Source organism: Tenrec ecaudatus, chromosome 14 (assembly GCF_050624435.1).
Source record: "Tenrec ecaudatus isolate mTenEca1 chromosome 14, mTenEca1.hap1, whole genome shotgun sequence".
Classification (NCBI taxonomy): domain Eukaryota; kingdom Metazoa; phylum Chordata; class Mammalia; order Afrosoricida; family Tenrecidae; genus Tenrec; species Tenrec ecaudatus.
This window is the reverse complement of record NC_134543.1, coordinates 31,873,917-31,892,504: the sequence shown is the minus strand read 5'-3', so window position 1 is coordinate 31,892,504 and position 18,588 is coordinate 31,873,917. Positions and strand designations below refer to the sequence as shown.

Below are 18,588 nucleotides of genomic sequence, written 5' to 3'. Positions count from 1 at the left end.
GGGTCATTATGAGTCAGCATCCACTCAATATAGGGAGTTTGGGTTATATCCCAGGTAGCGAAACTAATCGGATCACTGGAATCACCTGGAGTCAGTGCAACTAGAGACCCCTGGTGCCTCCCCCTAGAGCAGAGGTTCTCAACCTGTGGGTTGTGACCCCTTTGGGGGATTGAACGACCCTTTCACAGGGGTCACCCAACTCATAATAGTAGCAAAATGACAGTGATGAAGTAGCAACAAAAATAACTTGATGGTTGGGGGGTCAGCACCACAAGAGGAACAGTCTGAAAGGGTCGTGGCATGAGGAAGGTGGAGAACCACTGCCCTAGAGATTCTGACTCAGTAGGTTGGGGCCCAGGGATCTGTAGTTGCACTAGATCCTCAGGTGATTCCAATGATCCAGCACGTTTGGAAACCTCTGGTCTCACTTCCAAGGGCCAGAACAGTCCCTTGGGTGACTCTTTGCTTGTATAGCTTGTAAATGTTTCGTTAAATAAGAATTCACCTAAGAAGAGCTGTTGATGGTTTTCAATTTGCCCTTCCGGAAGCCAGCAGCAGCTAACTTTCTGGACCAGCGGTGGGAACCTTTTTTTATTGGCCAAGAGCCATTTGGATATTATGACATCATTTTTGGGCCACACTGGTCATCTCCTTAGGAGATGGCCTGAACTGCTTCTCTCTGGTGAGGCATGTGATGTTCGCTGGTATCGATGAATCCTCAGGCTTTGTACAGCCCAAGGGCCGGACATTCCCACCCTTCTCCTATAGACAGCGCCCTGTACCTGAAGCTTCCCTTCTCTCCAGTGTAACAAAGTCTGGAATCTCTGCAACAAAGTTGGGTAAGTGCTTGACGGAGCCCTGGTGGTGCTGTGTCTTCAGCGTTGGGCTACTAACTGCAAAGTCAGTGATTCAAGTGCGGCTATCTGCTCCCAAAAAGATGTGCCGTCTCAGAAAACCTGGACAGGGTCCTTATGGACAGGAGCGGCCTGGAGGGCAGTGGGCTTGGGTTTCGGTGTGGACTCAGTGGCGTTCCAGGCGCCTGCCAGAGTGATCCAGAGTTGTCAAAGGGGACTTCCACTGGCTTTTACAGCTGGGCTGGCTGCTAGAGGACAGAGCTGTCAGAAGACTAACGTGTTGGAGCGTTCTTCGTCAGTGTGGCATCATCATGTGCTTCTTTTACATAATTTGCACATTATCAGACTAATTTTCAGATGATCTAATCAGCAGGCATGACCCTTAATCAACTCAGTTCTCGTTCAGTTCTGCAGAGTACAGGCCTCCAAAGGGGCACTGAGGGCGGGGTCTCTTCTTTCAGCGCCTACTCAGTGCCAGGGATGCCACCCTTCAGCAAAAGACGTCCAAGGATCCAGATCAGTCCTAGATCAAGACCATGGGCCTGGGAAACAGGCTTGAGTAAAACGTAAAGACACAGTTTAGATGGCACGGCCCACTTAGGGGCTCCAATGACGTGCGACAGAGCATATTAAATTCATTTATAATAATAAAAAAAGTCAATTTATAATATTAAAAGCACGTGCCACTTACCAATGAGAAATACTCCAAGCTGATTTCTTAATAGGTCATTTGTCCTTGCTTTCTAGCATCTGCTGCTAGGGCTCCCCAGTCCCTACAGGACCAAGATTACACAGCCTGGCAGAGGACACGTTCCCAGCCACCCCTCCTCCACAGCCCCTGAGCCCCATACAACAGCCAGGCCCAACGACAACCAGTGGCTGGATGGTCCAGGCTACTTCATACTTCCCTGCCTTCTTACCTATGGTTCTCTCTATCTGCAGAGCGCTCTCCCTTCTGGAAATCCCCTCCCCCCTCCCCTCTTTCCTTCTTCAAGGTCTAAGCAGCCCTAGGGGCGGTGGAGTGAGCTCTGAATTGACCGTGCAAACCACAAAGTCAGGGATTCAAACACACACCAGGGGGAAGCAGATAAGGCTGTCTGCTCCCGTAAAGATTTCAAGTTTCTGAAACAAAGAGAGATGGTTCGACTCTGTCCGATAAGGTCTCCATAAGTCAAAGTTGACTGGACGGCCGTGAGGTTGGTTGTTTGGGTTCTTCAAGGGGTGATCTGAGCATCACTTCCACCAGCCCGCCCCCATCCCCACTCCGTCCCAGTGGCTCTCAAGCTTCCGCATGCACCCAGTGGCAGACTGTTCAATAAGTAAGGCCCACACAGGCTGACATGTGCTTCCACACTTAGCTGAGATGAACCAGTGCACATCTTCCCCACACATGAAAGATTTTGCTTCTAAGTATAGCTGGCGTCTGTCTCACCCAGACTCCCCAGCACCTTCCTACTGGGTCAAAGGCTCGTTTCAAATGTACAGTCCCTGACGGGTGGAGGGGCTGGTAAGCAGGGATCTACTTGTCCTTTTTAACCTAATGGAAATGTTCATTAGCGATTAGATTAGTGCATAAGACTAAGTAAGCCAGTGCTTACTTTGCTTATTGAGGAACCCAGCCCTGTAAGCACCAGAATCCCCTGGAGGACTTCTCAAAGCACAGGCTGCTGGACCCTGCCACCAGATTCTGATTCATGAGGTCTGGGACGAAATCCAAGAATTTGCATTTCCAACCAGTTCACAGGGGATGCTGATATCACCCATAAAGCACCAATCCTAAAGGTACAGAAGTACACTGTGCGCTTGATCTCTGATAGAGGCCTTTGACCTCTATCCACACCCAAAGTATGTGTTGTCAATTGTAACCTCTATGCCTGTGGTTAGGAGCCCTGCTGGCAGAGTGGTTCCATGCTGGGCGGCTGACGGTCAAGGCAGTGGTTCAGAATCGCCAGCCACTCTGCAGAAGACAAGGCTTTCTCCTGCTGTGAAGACTTAGTCTTGGAAACCCACGGGGGCAGTGCTGCGTTGTCACGAACAGTCGACATGAGCTGGACTGGACTCCGATGGCCGTGAGTTGAGGCTTGGAGTCATAATCCCATTTGGCAGGGGGTTGCCTTTGTTGTGTGGATGAAGCAAGGTTAGTGTGGAGGGCGTCTTTTGGATAGAAAAGAGATTAAACACCAGGCAGAACGCAGAGATGGGAGAGAAGGCGGCACTGCGGCATGTGAAGTTCACTAGGTAGCCAAGGAAAGAGGCCTTCCTCCCAGAGCCCGCAGGGAGAAGGCCTCTCCCCCGGGAGTGATACCTTCCGGCTTCCCAAACTAGGAGACAAATGCATTTGTTTATTCAAGTCGCTCCTCAGTGGCATTTCCCTTGGAGCAGCACTAAAAAGCTAAGACAGCCAGACATTCGAGCCAGATTCAATGGAGGAAAATGAGCTGGGGTATCCTGGTTGCTATCAGATGGATCTGGCTGAAAGCAGAGAAAACCAGAAAGATGTTTACCCGTGTTTCAATAACCATGCAAAGGCACTTGTCAGCGTGGGTCATAACAAATGATGGATAACCATGCAAAGAATGGAAATTCCAGAACCCCTAACTGTTCCCAGATGGAACCTATGCACAGATCAAGAGGCCATAGTTTGGACAAAAGCGGTCTGAGACTGCTGAGATGCTGATTAACAAACAGCCTGCAATATGCAGATGACACCCCCTTGCTTGCTGAGAGTGAAGAGAACTTGAAGCGCTTACTAACGAAGATCAAAGATCTCACTCAGCCTTCAGTGGGGACTGCAGCTAAATGCAAACAAAATGAAAATGTTCCAAAAAGGGCCAATCAGCAACACAATGATCAATGGAGGATATGATGGAGTTGTCAAGGATTTCATTTTATTCACATGCATATTCAGTGACAATAGAAACAACTGTCAGAAAATCAAGTGATGTGCTACATTGGTCCAATCTGTTTCGAGAGATCCTTTAAACAGCAGTGGTTCTCAACCTGTGGGTATCGACCGCTTTTGGGGTCAAAGGACCCTTTCACAGGGGTCGCCCGATTCGTAATAGTAGCAAAATGACAGTGATGAAGTAGCAACAAAAATAATTTTATGGTTGGGGGGGTCACCACAACATGAGGAACTGTATTAAAGGGTCATGACATTAGGAAGGCTGAGAACCACTGCTTGAAAATATTAAAAAGATGTCACTTTGAAGATTAAGAGGCAGCATATCCGCACCATAGGACTTCCCATCGCCTCACGGGCAGGCAAAAGGTGGACCGTGAATGAGGAAGACCGCGCCTGACGGTGCTGGTGAAGAACACTTAAAGTACCATGAACTGCCAGAGGAGTGAACCAGGACAGCAGCATGCTCCTCGGAAGCAAGGGAGGTGATTTTGTCTTTCCTTTTTAGACATGTTACCAGGAGGGACCAGTCCCTAAAGAAAGACACAAGGCTTGGTTGAGCATATCATTGGGTGAACACCTCCATGATACGATCACTGAGGACAAACAGGTGCATAAGCAAATGTGGCAAAGAAAGCTGATGGTGCCCAGCTATCAAAAGAGAGAGTGTCTGGGGTCTTAAAGGCTTGAAGGTAAATAAGTGGCCATCTAGCTCAGAAACAACAAAGCCCACATGGAAGAAGCACACCAGCCTGTGCGATCACGAAGTGTCGAAGGATCAGGCATAAGGCATCACCAGGAAAAAAATCTTACCATCGTGAATGAAGAATGACGTGCAGAGTGGAGACCCAAGGCCCATTTGTCGGCCACTGGAGATCCCCTCGCAGAGGGGTCTAGGGGAGGAGATGAGTCAGTCAGGATGCGATGCAGCACCGATGAAGAATACAGCTCTCCTCCAGTTCCTAAATGCTTCCTGCCCCCCAACTATCTTGATCCGAATTCTACCTTGCAAGTCTGGATAAAGCAGAGGTTGTACACTGGTGCAGATAGGAGCTGGAGGCACAGGGAATCTAGGGCAGATGATACCTTCAGGATCAGGGTGGGAGGGGCGATACTGGGAGAGTAGAGAGTCAGTGGGTTGAAAAGAGGGAACTGATTACAAGGATCTACATGTGACCTCCTCCCTGGGGGTCAGACAACAGAAAGGGAGGTGAAGGGAGACGTCGGACAGGGAAAGATATGACAAAATAATAATTTATAAATTATCAAGGGCTCATGAAGGAGGGGGGAGCAGGGAAGGAGGTGAAAAAATGAGGACCTGATGCAAAGGGCTTAAGTGGAGAGCAAATGCTTTGAAAACGATGAAGGCAAAGAATGTACAGATGTGCTTTACACAATTGATGTATGTATGGATTGTGATAAGAGTTATGAGTCCCTAATAAAATGTTTAAAATAAATAAATTAAAATTTTTATTAAAAAGATGGTGGTGGGAGCTATGAGAGGGAGGAAAAAGAACCACCCTAACAGAGAGGGGAAGGGCAATAACTTGGGTTGGGGGAGAGCTCCTCCCAAAGCACTGTCTCCCAGGGGGCAGAAAGGGAGCTTCTAGCATCCCTGGCCTGCCTGCATTGAGAGCAGAGGTTGAGGGACAAACCTCAAGAAGAGATGAGAAACCTATAATCAGGAGAAGGGGAGAGAAACAAAGGCAGGAGGGTGTCAGCAGGGAGGGAGGAGACAGGAGGCAGGCAGCATGGCAGTCCAGCTGAGCTGGCAGCACAGGGACCGAGTGGGCCGGGGTGGGGGCTAGTGCTGGCTCTCCTCCAAGTGCCCTTTCAGCAGCAGCAGGTGCAGGGATGCGCCACGGGCTGTGATGGAGACACAGTTGGGGGGACGGACCAGAGACAGCAGGAGGACCAAAGTCAAAAGGTCTCCACAGCTGCTGGCGGTGCGGACCCCGCTGCCCAGGGCCTGGCCAGGGCTGCAGGGCTGTTTGTGTGTGAGGCCCCGCTCACAAGCAGCTCGGGTCACCCTGCAGCTCTGCTGATGGGCAGTCAGCATCCTCCTTCACTCCAGCCCCGGCTTTCTCCTGGGGTCACCGCAGATTAGCCTGCTCCTCTCTGCCACCAGGAGAGCCCCGCAGAGGACTGCTCTCCAAGCTGAGGCCTTAGGATGCGTTCAATTCAGCACAGCGGCTCAGTGGCATTTAGGGGCAGAATGGATGGGAACTCCCACCGCCCAGATAGTGGGAGCAGCTATTGGCTGCGTATGCATGATGCTGGCAATTAGTGCTCCAGAGGCCAGGGGCTGCTCGCCGGGGGATGTGGGAAGGACAGCGAACACAAGTCGGTGATGAGAGGACCTGGATGGGGCAGCACCTCAGATTCGCCCAGAGAAACAGGGGAGGAGGGGTGCAGACACAAGTACTCCAGGAGACACTAAGGACCTTTCCGCTGCACCCCCACCCTGCTAGCAAAATGGGAGTCAGTCAGACACTTCTCAGGGAGCTGTAATGAAAAAGATGTTTGCAGGTGCTCTGGGGCCTTCTCTGTGTGCGAAGGGCCTGCATCTACCAGGTTGAAGCCCCTTGGGCAGCCAGCTGAAGAAGCCCATTTCTCTTCAGCAGGCTTCGGAGGGGAGATGAGGGGGGCGGTGAGAGAGCAGGCTCATCATTGACTCCCAGGGATGGGAACAGCACCAGGGAGAGGTTTTGGGGCGGCAGCTCCACCTCTAACTCAGCCAGCGTCCTCCCTGTCGGCGGTCATCCGAGAGGAAATCATGGCAGTAGCTAGGGCGGAGGCTGCCTCCTTCCAAACTGCTGCCTCCCAGGCTGCCACGACACACACACACACACACACACACACACACACACACACACAGGAGGTTCAAGGAGAACTGGGGGAAGTGAGGCGCAGACCAGAGAAGCCTCGCAGACCCTGCAGCATGCGTCCAGTACCTCCTGGAACAAACTGGAAACAATGCCCCACTAGGAGCCCTGGAACGCAGTGGGTTCCCAGCTGGGCCACTGCCCACCATGCCAGCAGCTGGACCCCATTGGTCCTTGGGAGAAGAGAAAACTTCCTGCTCTCGTAACGTGGGAACATGCCAGTGTCCCTCCTGCCAGGGTCACGAGTGGAAAGCAATCCAAGGCAGTCAGTGTGCTTCATTGGTCTGAAGGTCGTGGGTGGAGCCAGCGACCTGCGACCTGCTGCTAACCACAGGCTGGTGGCTCCCACCCGCCTGGCAGCGCACGCTAGAGAAGCCTGGTGGCGGGTGTCTATAACCCAAGAACGCCCCACGGGGCAGTTCTGCTCCTTCTGTCCCGCATCACAGTCGACCCGGCAGACTGCTTTATAGAAGCAATGAGCGCCACAAAAAAACGATCCCCAGAGCACCCTGCTCGGTGGTCACACTCTCCTGCCTGCACTCTCCAGGCAGAGGAGCCAGGTGGAGGGAGACAGGAGAGGGCACAGGCCAAGAGCTTCAGGAAAGGTTAGTCCTGGAAGGCGAGCACTGAGGAGCTCAGGGAAGCCTCTGCAGGAGACGCCAGGAACTGCCAGGTGGCAAGGACACTGGTGGAGGGGGGAGCCGACAAAGCTCTGTTGGGTGCCTCCTGCCTGGCCTGGGGAGTCTGTTCAGATGAGCAGAGTAGGTCAGAGCACCAGACTCCAGCCTTGTACGGGAGGCGACATTAAAGGGGGCCTGTGAGGACGGCACAGGATGGGGAGGTATTTTGTTCTGTCGAACATCGGGTGGCTCAAGTCGGAACCGACCTGGTGGCACCAACAACAAAAGCAACATGACCAGGGGAATGTGGAGTGGGGGTTGGTAAAGATACACACCAATTGAAGGAGGTCTTGGCCACAAGTCAGTCCAGGTTTACACATATTTGGCCAAGGCAGCCCAGTTGACTGAGCTGGTTGACTCAACTGTGCCAGCCTGAAATCCCTAGAGGCTGGACACTTAATTGGGTTGATTTCGTCACGTTAAGAGCACCTACTCCCAAATCGTGTGAACAAAATAAAAAAACACATGGCACAGACATAAATGATCTTCGAATGACCCACATCTTGAAGGGAGCTCTATAAGGCTACATCATCCAGTCCCACCGGAAGGCCGTAAGAAAGGGGAAAGCGGAGAGCGGGGTCTTGAAGACTCTCTAGCTCATGGCTGAAAGGCGGGGAAGGGAGGGTCCTCTTAGCTCTTCCGTGCCAACATCTCAAATGGGCAAAGGCATCCAGCTCACATCTACAAGCTAGTGCGAGAGTGAGCCCGCCAAGACTCAGCCACCATGCTGAGGCATAGGACTCCCGCACCCAAAGTGTGGCCCTGAGAGCAACCCGGCGGGGGCGGGTGAAGGACATTCTCTTAAAGCTTGGAGTGTTTGTGGAAATGACAGACACACCCTAAGACCGTGCCCGGTGGTCCTGCGTTGGGCTGCTAACTAAAAAGTCAGCAGTTCAAAGCCACCAGCCACTCTCCATCAGACCAACAGCATGGGCTTTATCCTCTTGTAAGAGTTATGGTCCCAGAGACCCACGGCGGCAGCTTGACCCTGCCCTATAGGGTCACGACGGGCAGAGTCAACTCCATGGTGGTGAGTGAAGGCCACGCCCAGCATAGGTTAGCAGCTGTGCACGGGTCTTCTGGAACTGATGGGAAAGCGTGTGTATCTGACTTTGACCATGGCCACCCAAGGACCTTGCTCTTCTGCCTTAACTCACCTTCCTTCTTCTGAGAGCCAAGCTGGGTGTAAGCCCTCTGCCCAGCTGGGCGCAGGGGCCACTAACTGGCTGAACTGGAAAAGCTGACTCACCACAGGGCCTGGAGGTCCATCACCAGTTGGCTCCAGAGATGCCAGAGGTGAAAAAATGCTCCCCAGCCCAGCCCCCCTCCTCGCCGTCCCAACAGAAACAAAATGACTAGGAACTCACGTCTGTGATTCTCATTTCTGTGGTTAGGCGGGGACCGGGTCTCCTGCTCTTGGGCTTCGTCCCCTTCCTCACTGGCCAGGTGAGTGTGGGCGTAGTGATAGCTGAGGCCTGGCCGGTTCTTGTAGCGCTTGCCGCAGACTGGAGGGAGACAGGAGAGAGAGCGAGAAAGATCCCCGGGTGAGCATCCTCGGCGGCCAGGACTGCCTTTCTCCCAGACACTGACCCCAACAGCCCTGACCCGATCTTCACTTCCCCCACCCACAGCGCCAACACCCCCTAACAACCCAGGCCCAGGTCGGGAGATACACCTAACGGGATGGAGTCCGAACGCTGAAAGAGGGAGCCGGGACAGGCAGGGGTGAAATGGGATTCGCCATCGTGTTTCCTCTATCGGGGAGCTGTGACAAGTTACAGGGAGGGTGGTGACGATGATCCAAGGTACTGGGAGCCACCCAACCGGCCACACCCCATGGCACAGGTGGGACAAATGAGGCCCAGGAAGGCGGAGAGCTTTGCCCGGGACCACACAGCGGGTGAAGGGCAGAGTGAAGGGTGAGAAACCTGCGCTCCAGATTCCCTGCGCTGCTGCTAGGGCCCCGCCCCCGCCCCGCCCAGTGGCCGACTGCAGAAAAGCTTCACTGGGAGAGTGTTTCTGATGTACTGAGGGTGTCAAAAAGCATTGCCCTAAAATCCTAGGCGCCTTTATGAAACAAAAATGTCAAAAGATGACAGTTCTCAAAATAGCCCCCCTCTCGGTCAATACACTCTTGAGGTAGTGTTTCCATCTCTCTAGCCCGGGGGTGGCAGACGGCCCCAGCCATCGACAGCACAAACATCCTATGTCTCACCGAAGGGCGCTCCAGTCATCGCACTGGGGGCGAGGCGGGGCAGTTAGTGACCCGTTTGACCAGTCCGGCCCAAGAAGGAGGCGCTAAGTATCCACTGGGAATGAGCTGTGCTTGTCTGAACGGAGCCCTCGGAACAATACTTCTTGACTGCCTCTTGTCACCAAGCCAAGGCATCCCAGTGGCTGTAACAACCCAGAAGCCTGGCCCTTCGGTGCCCCAGGTGGGCCTGGTAGCCCGACTCTCTGAAAATGGGTGGGGAAACACCCGCCCCAAGCACTACTCCTTAGACAGACAGCTTGAACAAAGGCAGGCAACTCCGCCTTCGTGGAGAGTCAAGAAGCAAACGAAGAGGTGGCAGTTCAGTGGCTGGGCTGCTCCACGTCTGGGTACATGGGTAAGCTCAACCACCACTTCCAACCTCCACCCACCCACCGGGCGCAGAATCTCAGCCCCCTACAGGGTAAGTTTCGCTGGTAACCGACGCCTCGAGGCTCTTCCCAATCAAAATGCCATGTCAACCGTCTAACCACAGCTGCTCTGCTGAAGACGACCAGCACTGAGAAAGTCGCCCTCCACTTGCACTGACAAGGGGGGAGGGGGGCTTCAAACGCTCCCCGAGATAGAGAGAGCACAGACTGGCACGTGCCGCTGGCAGTGGGGAGACAGGCTGTGGTCCACTCATCTTCCTCAGCTCTCTTTCTTCTGGTCAGGGTTCTTACTCGATTCTTTTGGGTCGATAGTTATTGGTATATAATCATTGGTACAAGAGATGATGTCAGGTCTCCTTTCCCATATTTATAACAACTGGTTTATCTCCCTAATTTACTTGCACGTCGCACCGGAACCCTCTTTCCAAAGGGCAAACGCAAGCACTCCGATTGCGATGACGTTGGATTTGGTGTTTCACGACGCCATAGAACGGACGTGGTGAAAGATTAGTCTTCTTCACCTTCCTGTGGTAGATGTCCCACCATAGGGAAAAGGTACCAACAGCTCTCTCCTTTGTCGATGTGGTGGTGTGCGTTCCGCTGCTAACATTTCCCGTTGCGGAGCCCTTTCCGCGCGTCTACAATGTACTCACTCCACTTGGTCCACGCGCTGTCTGCGCGCTACTGATGCATCCTGCAGGTAGATTCCCACGTCAAGTGGATCTGGAGACGGAGTTCATTCCCGGTTCGGTCTCACGGGGATGCTGACCTTGGAAATGAAGAGGAGGCGCTGTGCTCTGTGGCACAGGCCAGGACACTTCTTCTCTCTGCCTTTTTCCCTCAGGAGAAAACGAGGATGGAATGGTTGACCCAGAAGCATGACCGCAAGGATGCTAAATGAGATTTGTAAAGCACTGCACTGGGTGCCCGGCACCAGGTAAAATCCAGAGCCCAGGCCATTGCCCTCCCCTCGGACTCGGAGAGAGCCCCCGTGTTGGGACCAGAACCGTTCCAAAGAGTTTCCTTCGCTGGACCATGACCGAAGCAAATGGATACATAGGTCTTTCCCCGGCATCTCTGGGTAGGTTCAAGCCACTAACTTTCAGGTTAGTGATCAAGTGCTAACTGTTTGTGCTCAATAAACAGCGAGGAGGCCTCTTCAGTTTGGTCGCTCGTGTCTTAAGAGGTGGGCCTTCCAGAAAGTCAGACTTTGGCCGCAACTTCGTACTGTGATGGTGCCGTTAGGTGCCCTCAGCTGCATGAAACAAGGCCCGGCCTGGCGCCATCCTTGCCATCTTTCCTCTGTCCGCGTCCCTGCTGTAGCCTCCGTGGCCATCACCTTGTTGCCTGCCCCTCCACCTTACCAAGCGTGAGGTCCTTCTCTAGAGACCAGTCCCTCCCGACAACAGGCCCCAGTGTGTGAGGAAGCCAGGCTCCCTCCGAGCTCACATTCAGGCGGCACTGTTCCCAAGAAGACGGGTTGCTCTCCGGGCAGCCCACGTCATGGACACGCCATCCGCTCTCCCCTGGCTTCCTTCCTCGTTGCCTGGCTTTCCCATGCACGTGAGGCGATGGCAAGGCCACGGCTTGGGTCGGGTGCCCCTCAGTCCTCCACGGGACAGCTTGGCTCTTCACCGCCACATACTATGGAAACTGGCAATTAGACGGACATCCGTCATGTAAGCAAAATGAGAGTCACAGTAAAGATGCTGGCCTAGAGACTATGCACGTGAGCCCGGAAATAGGCTGTTATTTCCCGACTTGTTCCTGGCGGTAAATATTGCATACCAACAAATCGGTGCTATACATCTCCATTCCACTTGACTCAGAAGTGGGACCTAAAGCATCCCCTGAGGGGCCCTCTGGGCCTGCCCGTGGCTTTTCCTCCTTAACCTTTTAAATGATCTGAGGTCGAAAATGGAAAATTATGGGGTTCGTGGATAAAAATCCAGTTAATCAGCAGGCATTTTGCTGATGAGAAATATTCAAAATCATGGCAATAACATCCACATGTACAAGAGGGGGCATGAGCTGCCCCGCAGGTCTCCCTGCTGTCATCTCCACGACATTTCAACTGTGCCTTTTTGCTACGCCAATTGCCACTGTCGTCCTTTATCACAGAGTTTCAGGATTTTTAGGGACATTTGGGTTAACAATATAATACTTTATGCCACTCCTACTAGTACTCCAGAGACACTCCCAGATGAGTCAAATGGCTAATGCTCGGATTCTGCCTAGGGACACCTGAGAAGAGAGGCCTGGTGTAATTTATTTCCAAACACCCAACCACTGGAAGCCCTGTCAAGCACAGCTCCACTCGGACACACACGGTGTTGCCTGGAGTTGAAATGGACTTGGAGGCAACTGGTTTGCTTATACTTTAGCGAGAGGCCTATCTGGGACAACGCAGGTGATGGGGAATTCACTCTGCATCAGAAAACTGACTTCCTCTAAGAATCTTGCTCACTGTCTATTTCACGTTGACATCATCAACATCTGGTGCTATACATGCATCATACCCTCAACACACACTTGTTGAATGGCTGATGGAGGAGGCAATCCTATAGAACAGGATCCTCCACCCACAGTCGTCTCATTTTAACAGTTCTTAAAACCTAAAAAACCTAAATTTAAAAAGCAGGCGCTATAGCCTTCCCCCATACTCAGAGAAAGTAATTATTAAAACCAATCCCTTTGCCAAACCAAAAACAAACAAACTCAGTAAAACAGGGCAGAAGGAGACTATAACTGTTTATGGGAGTAGAAAGCCCAGTCTTTCTCCAGCAGAGCAGCTAGTGGTTTTGAACATCGGACCTTGCGGGTCACAGTCCAACCCAAGGCAGAATCCAAAAAATAGTCCACAGATGACCACCACCACTATCATCTGGGATCGTGTTAGTAAGGTTCCTTAGCTTCACCCACACCTACTGAACGGAACCAGGTGGCAGGGGAGGGTGCTAGAAGCCTGTCTGCGTTACCATGGTCCCTTTTTGAACCCGGGGGGGGGGGGGCTCCACTGTGGACTTGTACTTTGCCATTCCTTTATCACCAGGGCTTCAGCTCATGAAAACATTTACGAAATACCTGAAATGTACCCAGCCTTGGGGACCCAGAAGGGCAGACATGAATACACGCAGTCCCCTCCCTCCAGAAGTTGAGTCTAGCAGAGGAAGTGCCCGCATGAGTGTGAGCCAGGCGGAGGAGGGCCACAAAGGCCAGGGAGGGAGGGGGAGAAGCCAGAGTCTTCCCAGGGGAGGGACTTGCGAGACAGGCTGTGATTTACCAAGTAGAGAAGGGAAGGGCATTCAAGGTATAGTCAAGACCCAGGCGACTCTGAGTGGTACCAAGAGTCATGTCTTCAGCTGTTAACCAAAGGTTGCAGGTTTGAGTCCACCCAGAGGTGCCTCGCAAGAAAGGTCTGATAATCTCCTTCTGAAAAATCAGTCCCTGAATACCTCTCACAGCAGGTTTTACTCTGACACATAGAGGGTCACCATGGGTCCAGATTCCTTCAATTACAACTGCCCCCTCCCATAAAAAAATCCCAAAGTGCACCGGGCCTACCCAGCATATTGTTGGGTGGTGGGGAGGGGCCATTCAACGAAGCCAGTGGGAAGGAGGTACTGAGCAGGAAGAGGGGGCCTTCCAAGAGAGACGAGGCAGGATGCTACCCTGGCAGTAGAAAGTCAAAGTGGGATTTTATTCAAAGGGCCAACTTAATTAGATTCCTGAGCATTTTAGAAATACTAATTAAGATCGTGGTGTGGAAGATGAATTTGAAACTGGCAAGATGCTGTTCTAATTTTCTGCATGTGAAACAATGACGACCTAAGGATGGGGAGGAAGGACCGGAGTTGACCAGACAAACTGCTGAGGGGGAGAGGGTAGAAACAGCAAGGCGCAGACTAGAAAGACGAACCGGGGGCCCTGGCCTCGAAGCTGTGGCCCGTGCCAGCCTCTCAGTCTCCTCGGCCTCGGTCTCAGCCCTCCTGCCCACGAGCCTTCTTTTCATCTCTTACACAGTGGTCCTCTCTCACAGAGCCTTTGTACAAGCGCTCCCCTCTGCCGGGGATGTGACCTCCCCAGGCACGTCCTCCTCCGTTTTCTGCTTAACCAACACTTCTTTATTATGTTTCAGTAATCATTTTATGGTGGGGGGGGGCTCTTACTAATCTTTTAACAATCCCTCATCATTCAATTGTATTGAGTGCACACATACATATGTTGGAGCGGAGGTGGGGTGGTGGTGGGGAGAGGAGCTGAGCCCAAGGGCTCAAGTAGAAAGAAAATGTCTTGGAAACGTTGATGCAACAAATGCTTAATCAACCTTCACACCTGGGTTCAAATGTGCTTCCTCAAGGAAATGTCTCATCAAAACGATCAGTCATCAGAAGTCCACTCTAACGCAGCATGGTGACCCCGCGTGTGTCAGAGTAGACGCGTGTTCTATCGGGTTTCGGAGGCTGCTTCTGTGGGAAGGTCTCCAGACCTTTCTTTCCCGGCACCTCCAGGTGGACCTGAACCACTAACCGGGTTAATTAGTGGCCAAGCACTTGTACCATTGGCCCCACCCATTGAGCCAGCAGACCTTCCCAGGACTCACCCCACCTCTCCCCTGGCGGCAGGCGCTCAGGCCCTGCGTTTGGCACACTATCACATCCTTGGCGACCCACACGGGCCGGACTGGTGGGTATCCAAGAAAGGAAGACTGAAAATGCTCAGGATCTGACAGAGGCAACTGGGAAGAAAGTTGTAGGAGAGAAACCTGGTAGAATAAAGGTAGGCAGTGAGCTCAGTCCAGGAATGGCTTCAAACACCTGGGAAATCATGGCCTAGGAAGGAGCCACTGGAAGGCACGGATACAGAGAAGTGGGGGGCATGGGAAGCCATAGGTATGGAGAGAAGAGGTGACAAAGACTGTGGGGGCAGCAAAGAGAGGCATGGACTTAGGACAGAACTCAGACACTAATCTCTTAAGTAACTGATGTTAAAAGAGAAACTTTTTTTTTTTAATTCACTGATAAAGACCCAGTCAGAAGCGAGCTACAGAAGCCAAGAGTTGGGGAGTCAAGATGGTATCGCAATGATCGTGGCAGTGACCGTGACGAGGCTAGTCATAGCTACTGGGTGTATCTGTACAGCCCTGGGGAGCTCTGAGGGCATCATGTAAATTTCCTCCCAGCAGCCTCGTGCCAGTCTTCCGGATGAGCAGGCTCGGGGGCACACTCCAAGCCAGGATGATGCCAGGTACCGAGGAGAGGCCCACAAGGATGGGGAATGGGAAGAGACCGCCAGATCTGGCAATTAGGAGGTCACCCTAATTTGAGATGAGAATGAGTGACATCATGGAAGACAAAACTAGATGGTGGAGGGTTGGGACTCTTCTGGGAATGAGGGCATGGGGGAGGGGCTGATGACTCCTTCCACACTGGCTGAGCAGGTTAGGTGGCAGAACCGAGCAGGCCAGGGGGCCGGCGGCCACAGTACTGCTTGGTGGTTAACACAGGAGGTTCTTTAGTGCCTTCACGGGCTGAAGGGAAAGAGGATGGAGCGAGGAATTTGAAAGGCATGGATGGAGCAAATGGAGCAGAATGCCTGACCCCAAAAGGAAGCATCTGACCCCTGTCCCCGTCCTTCCAATGACTTCGTCAAAGGGACAGGACATATAGCCAAAGATTGCCAAGATTTATTTATTCGCCTTAAATTGCATCCGGCTCTGACTGCTAGGTTTAGATAGAAAGCAATGCCTTGGAAATTCTGCTTTTTCTAGCTGAGAGGGGAAGGAAAGGCCAGCACACTTCTGCATTTCATCATACCGTCCTGTCACTCCAAACGCTTATTATGAGACGTGCAGAGCTGGCTCCTCGGGCGTGTGACCTGAGCAGTTGCAAGGAGCCCTGCGTGCAGAAGGGCCTACGCATGGTTTAATGCACCTCCATCACCAGCCTGAAATTCATATTTTGAACAAGGGGCCCAAATTGTTCCTTTTTCACTGGGCCCCAAAATTACACTGATGATCTGGAAACTTACTCGTGTCCAAGTGGAGATCTTGGGCTAAGCTACTCCAAGCTGCTGCCCCAATAGTGTGAGTGTGGCCACAATTAACCCTGAGCCAGAGGCAGGGAGCCCCTTTTCAGATAGCCCGGGAAGCCTGGGGTTGGCCCTCAGGATTTCAGTGCCCCCGACTCCCCTGTTCCTGCCCTCAACATGTGTGATGGCAGAGGAGATTGGGGCGGAGCCACCCCAATTCTGCTCGGACTTGCTAACCTTTGTGTGAGAAGCTATGCCTCTCTGTGCCTCAGCTTCCTGTCTGGAAACCAAACTCACTGCCATCGAATCAATCCTGACTCATGGCAACCCTACAGGGCGAGATAGAAATGCCCGTTGAGTTTCTGAGCTTGTACCTCCTTATGGAAGTAAAAAGCTTCAAATTTCTCCCATGGAGCAGCTGGTGGTTTCAAACTGCTGACCTTGTAGTTAGCAGCCCAACACAACCACCAGAGCTCCTCCTGCCTGCAATGATAAATAGCAGCATATGGGCGGAAAAGCCAGCCAATGAAAACAATGACGTATGAGCACCCAAAAGAAGACATGGAGAACGGAAGCTTCTGGACCGGGTGCTGCGAGGAATTCCAGTGTCCCTGGTGTTGCCAGGAGAGGGGACAGAGGGGACAACTCAGTCCTAGAAGAAAAGCAACCAGAATCCTCCTTAGAATGGAGGGTGGGGAGGCTTTGCTCACTTATTTGGCCAGGTAGTCAGGAGAGGCCAGTGGCTGGGAAGGACATCGTGTGTTCGGCGCACATGAGGAGAAAACTCTGCACTCGACAGGCTGACAAGACACCAACACCACGGGCTCGGGCATATCAGCGATCATGAGGCTGGCCCAGGACTGGGCAGCATCGTGTTCTGCTACACACAAGGCGGCTGTGCGTCAAAGCCAGCTCTGACCACCAACCACAATGGCAGCCACCGACCTCGTGGCTGGGACCCTCCCCTGAGAAGGCGCCTGTAACACAGTGGCCCTGGCACCTCAGGACCACCAGCTGCTAGGACCCTCACTGGGAGGCAGTGGGCGGCCATAAAACACCCACAGGAAGAAGTCATCTAGTCCTTTCTCTTTTGGAGTCTGGGGAGGTGGGAGCAGCGCAGAGAGGGTAGGGATAAAATGGCGTTCTGAGAACACAAGTCTCGGAACCATCTGCTGTTTGTCATGTCAGTCATCTCACTCCGGGATCACCCGTGGGGCCGAATCAGACGGAGCCCCAAGACTTCGAGAGGATTCCGAGAGGACTGGGCCCCCAGCTCTCCCTCCACCTTCTTCCCACCAGATGGGCAGGCGGACACATGCATGCCTTTGTGTCATATACCTCTAAATCTAAAGCCTTCGCCCAGGGAGCAGCCGGGCCCCCTGCAGCCTCAGTTCCTGGCTCACCTTGGCAAGTCACGCACCTGGGCTTTGTGTTTCTAGCACGGTGCTCTTGGAGAGGATCGGCTGTGACAATGAGGAAGGTCCAGCTCTCCCTTCCTCTCTCTCCCCCCCCCCCACTCCCCCGGGGTGCATCCATCTGTCTGAAATAGTTTTGCTCCCTTCCCGGCCTAGTGCTCGGCTCCCCAAGCACAATCCCCATCTGGAGGGCCGAGTCCTTCTGGGTTGCCCCAGAATACAGGCAGCAACCCCCCACCCCCACCCTAGCCCTGCCCACCCCCACCCCCTTTCTTGTCCTGAGGCAGAAGAGAGGGTGAGGGGAGAGGAACAAAGCTGGCTGCCACAGACAGCAGAAGCCTTCCTGCCGGGGAGAGGCGGCCGCCTTCCCCACTGATAACTTAATGACTCTGGCACATTTTCATCAGCCCAACTTGGAGCACGCAGTGGGTATCTGAGCCAGTGGTTTCCGAGAGACGGAAAGCAATTACGGGATGAGCGTCCACGAGAAAAAGCCTGGGTCTCCGGAGTCGCTGGGGCCGCAACTCATTCCCAGCTCTGCCCCGGGGCACTGACAGGCAACCCGGAGGGAGGATACTGCCCAACTGCCTCACTGCCTCCCAGGGCCTGTCACCTGCCCATGCCTGCGCTGAAGGCCAATCTCAACACCACCCTGGAGGAAATGATGGTGATCCCCAGGTTGCAGGGGAAGAAAGTGAGTTTTAGGGGTTAAGTAACTCCCTTAATGGCAGAGGCAGGACTTGAACTGGGGTCGCTTTGATACTGAAGCAAGATGCTGGAACGACACTTGGTCTCAGCTGTGCGCTTGCCCTTGCTTCTGGTCAGATTTGACCAGCAGGAGGCACTGTCTGGAGAGGGCCTGGTAAGAAGGAAAAGAGAGAGAAGGCAGTTTTCACCTGTCCCTCTTGCTTTAGGTCTGTGGGTCTGGGCTGCTCACCAACGTGGGTGATTCGGACCCTCCCAGGGAAGCCATCGGTGTCCATAAGGGTGATAAAAAAAGTCTCGTGGGGCCGTTCTACCTGGGGTTGCTATGAGCTGGAATTAAGTCCACAATGGGTGGAGTTGGGGGCTCTGTGTTTTGCCCCACTCCCCATCTCATCCTGGTGCAGCATTTATGCCCTCTCTGGGTACAGCCCCAATGGACAACCCCAAGTCCTCCAGAGATCTGACCCCCACTGA

The 18,588-nt window shown here is 53.1% G+C and overlaps 1 protein-coding gene across 1 annotated transcript in view; it reads right to left on the bottom strand.

Moving 5' to 3' along the window:
* DPF3 (double PHD fingers 3) overlaps positions 1-18,588 on the bottom strand; it is a 210,744-nt gene that overhangs the window by 67,079 nt on the left and 125,077 nt on the right. The window contains exon 12 of the mRNA XM_075531690.1: positions 8,689-8,826. Within this exon, the coding sequence (XP_075387805.1) occupies positions 8,689-8,826 (138 nt within the window). The remainder of the gene's footprint in view (positions 1-8,688; positions 8,827-18,588) is intronic.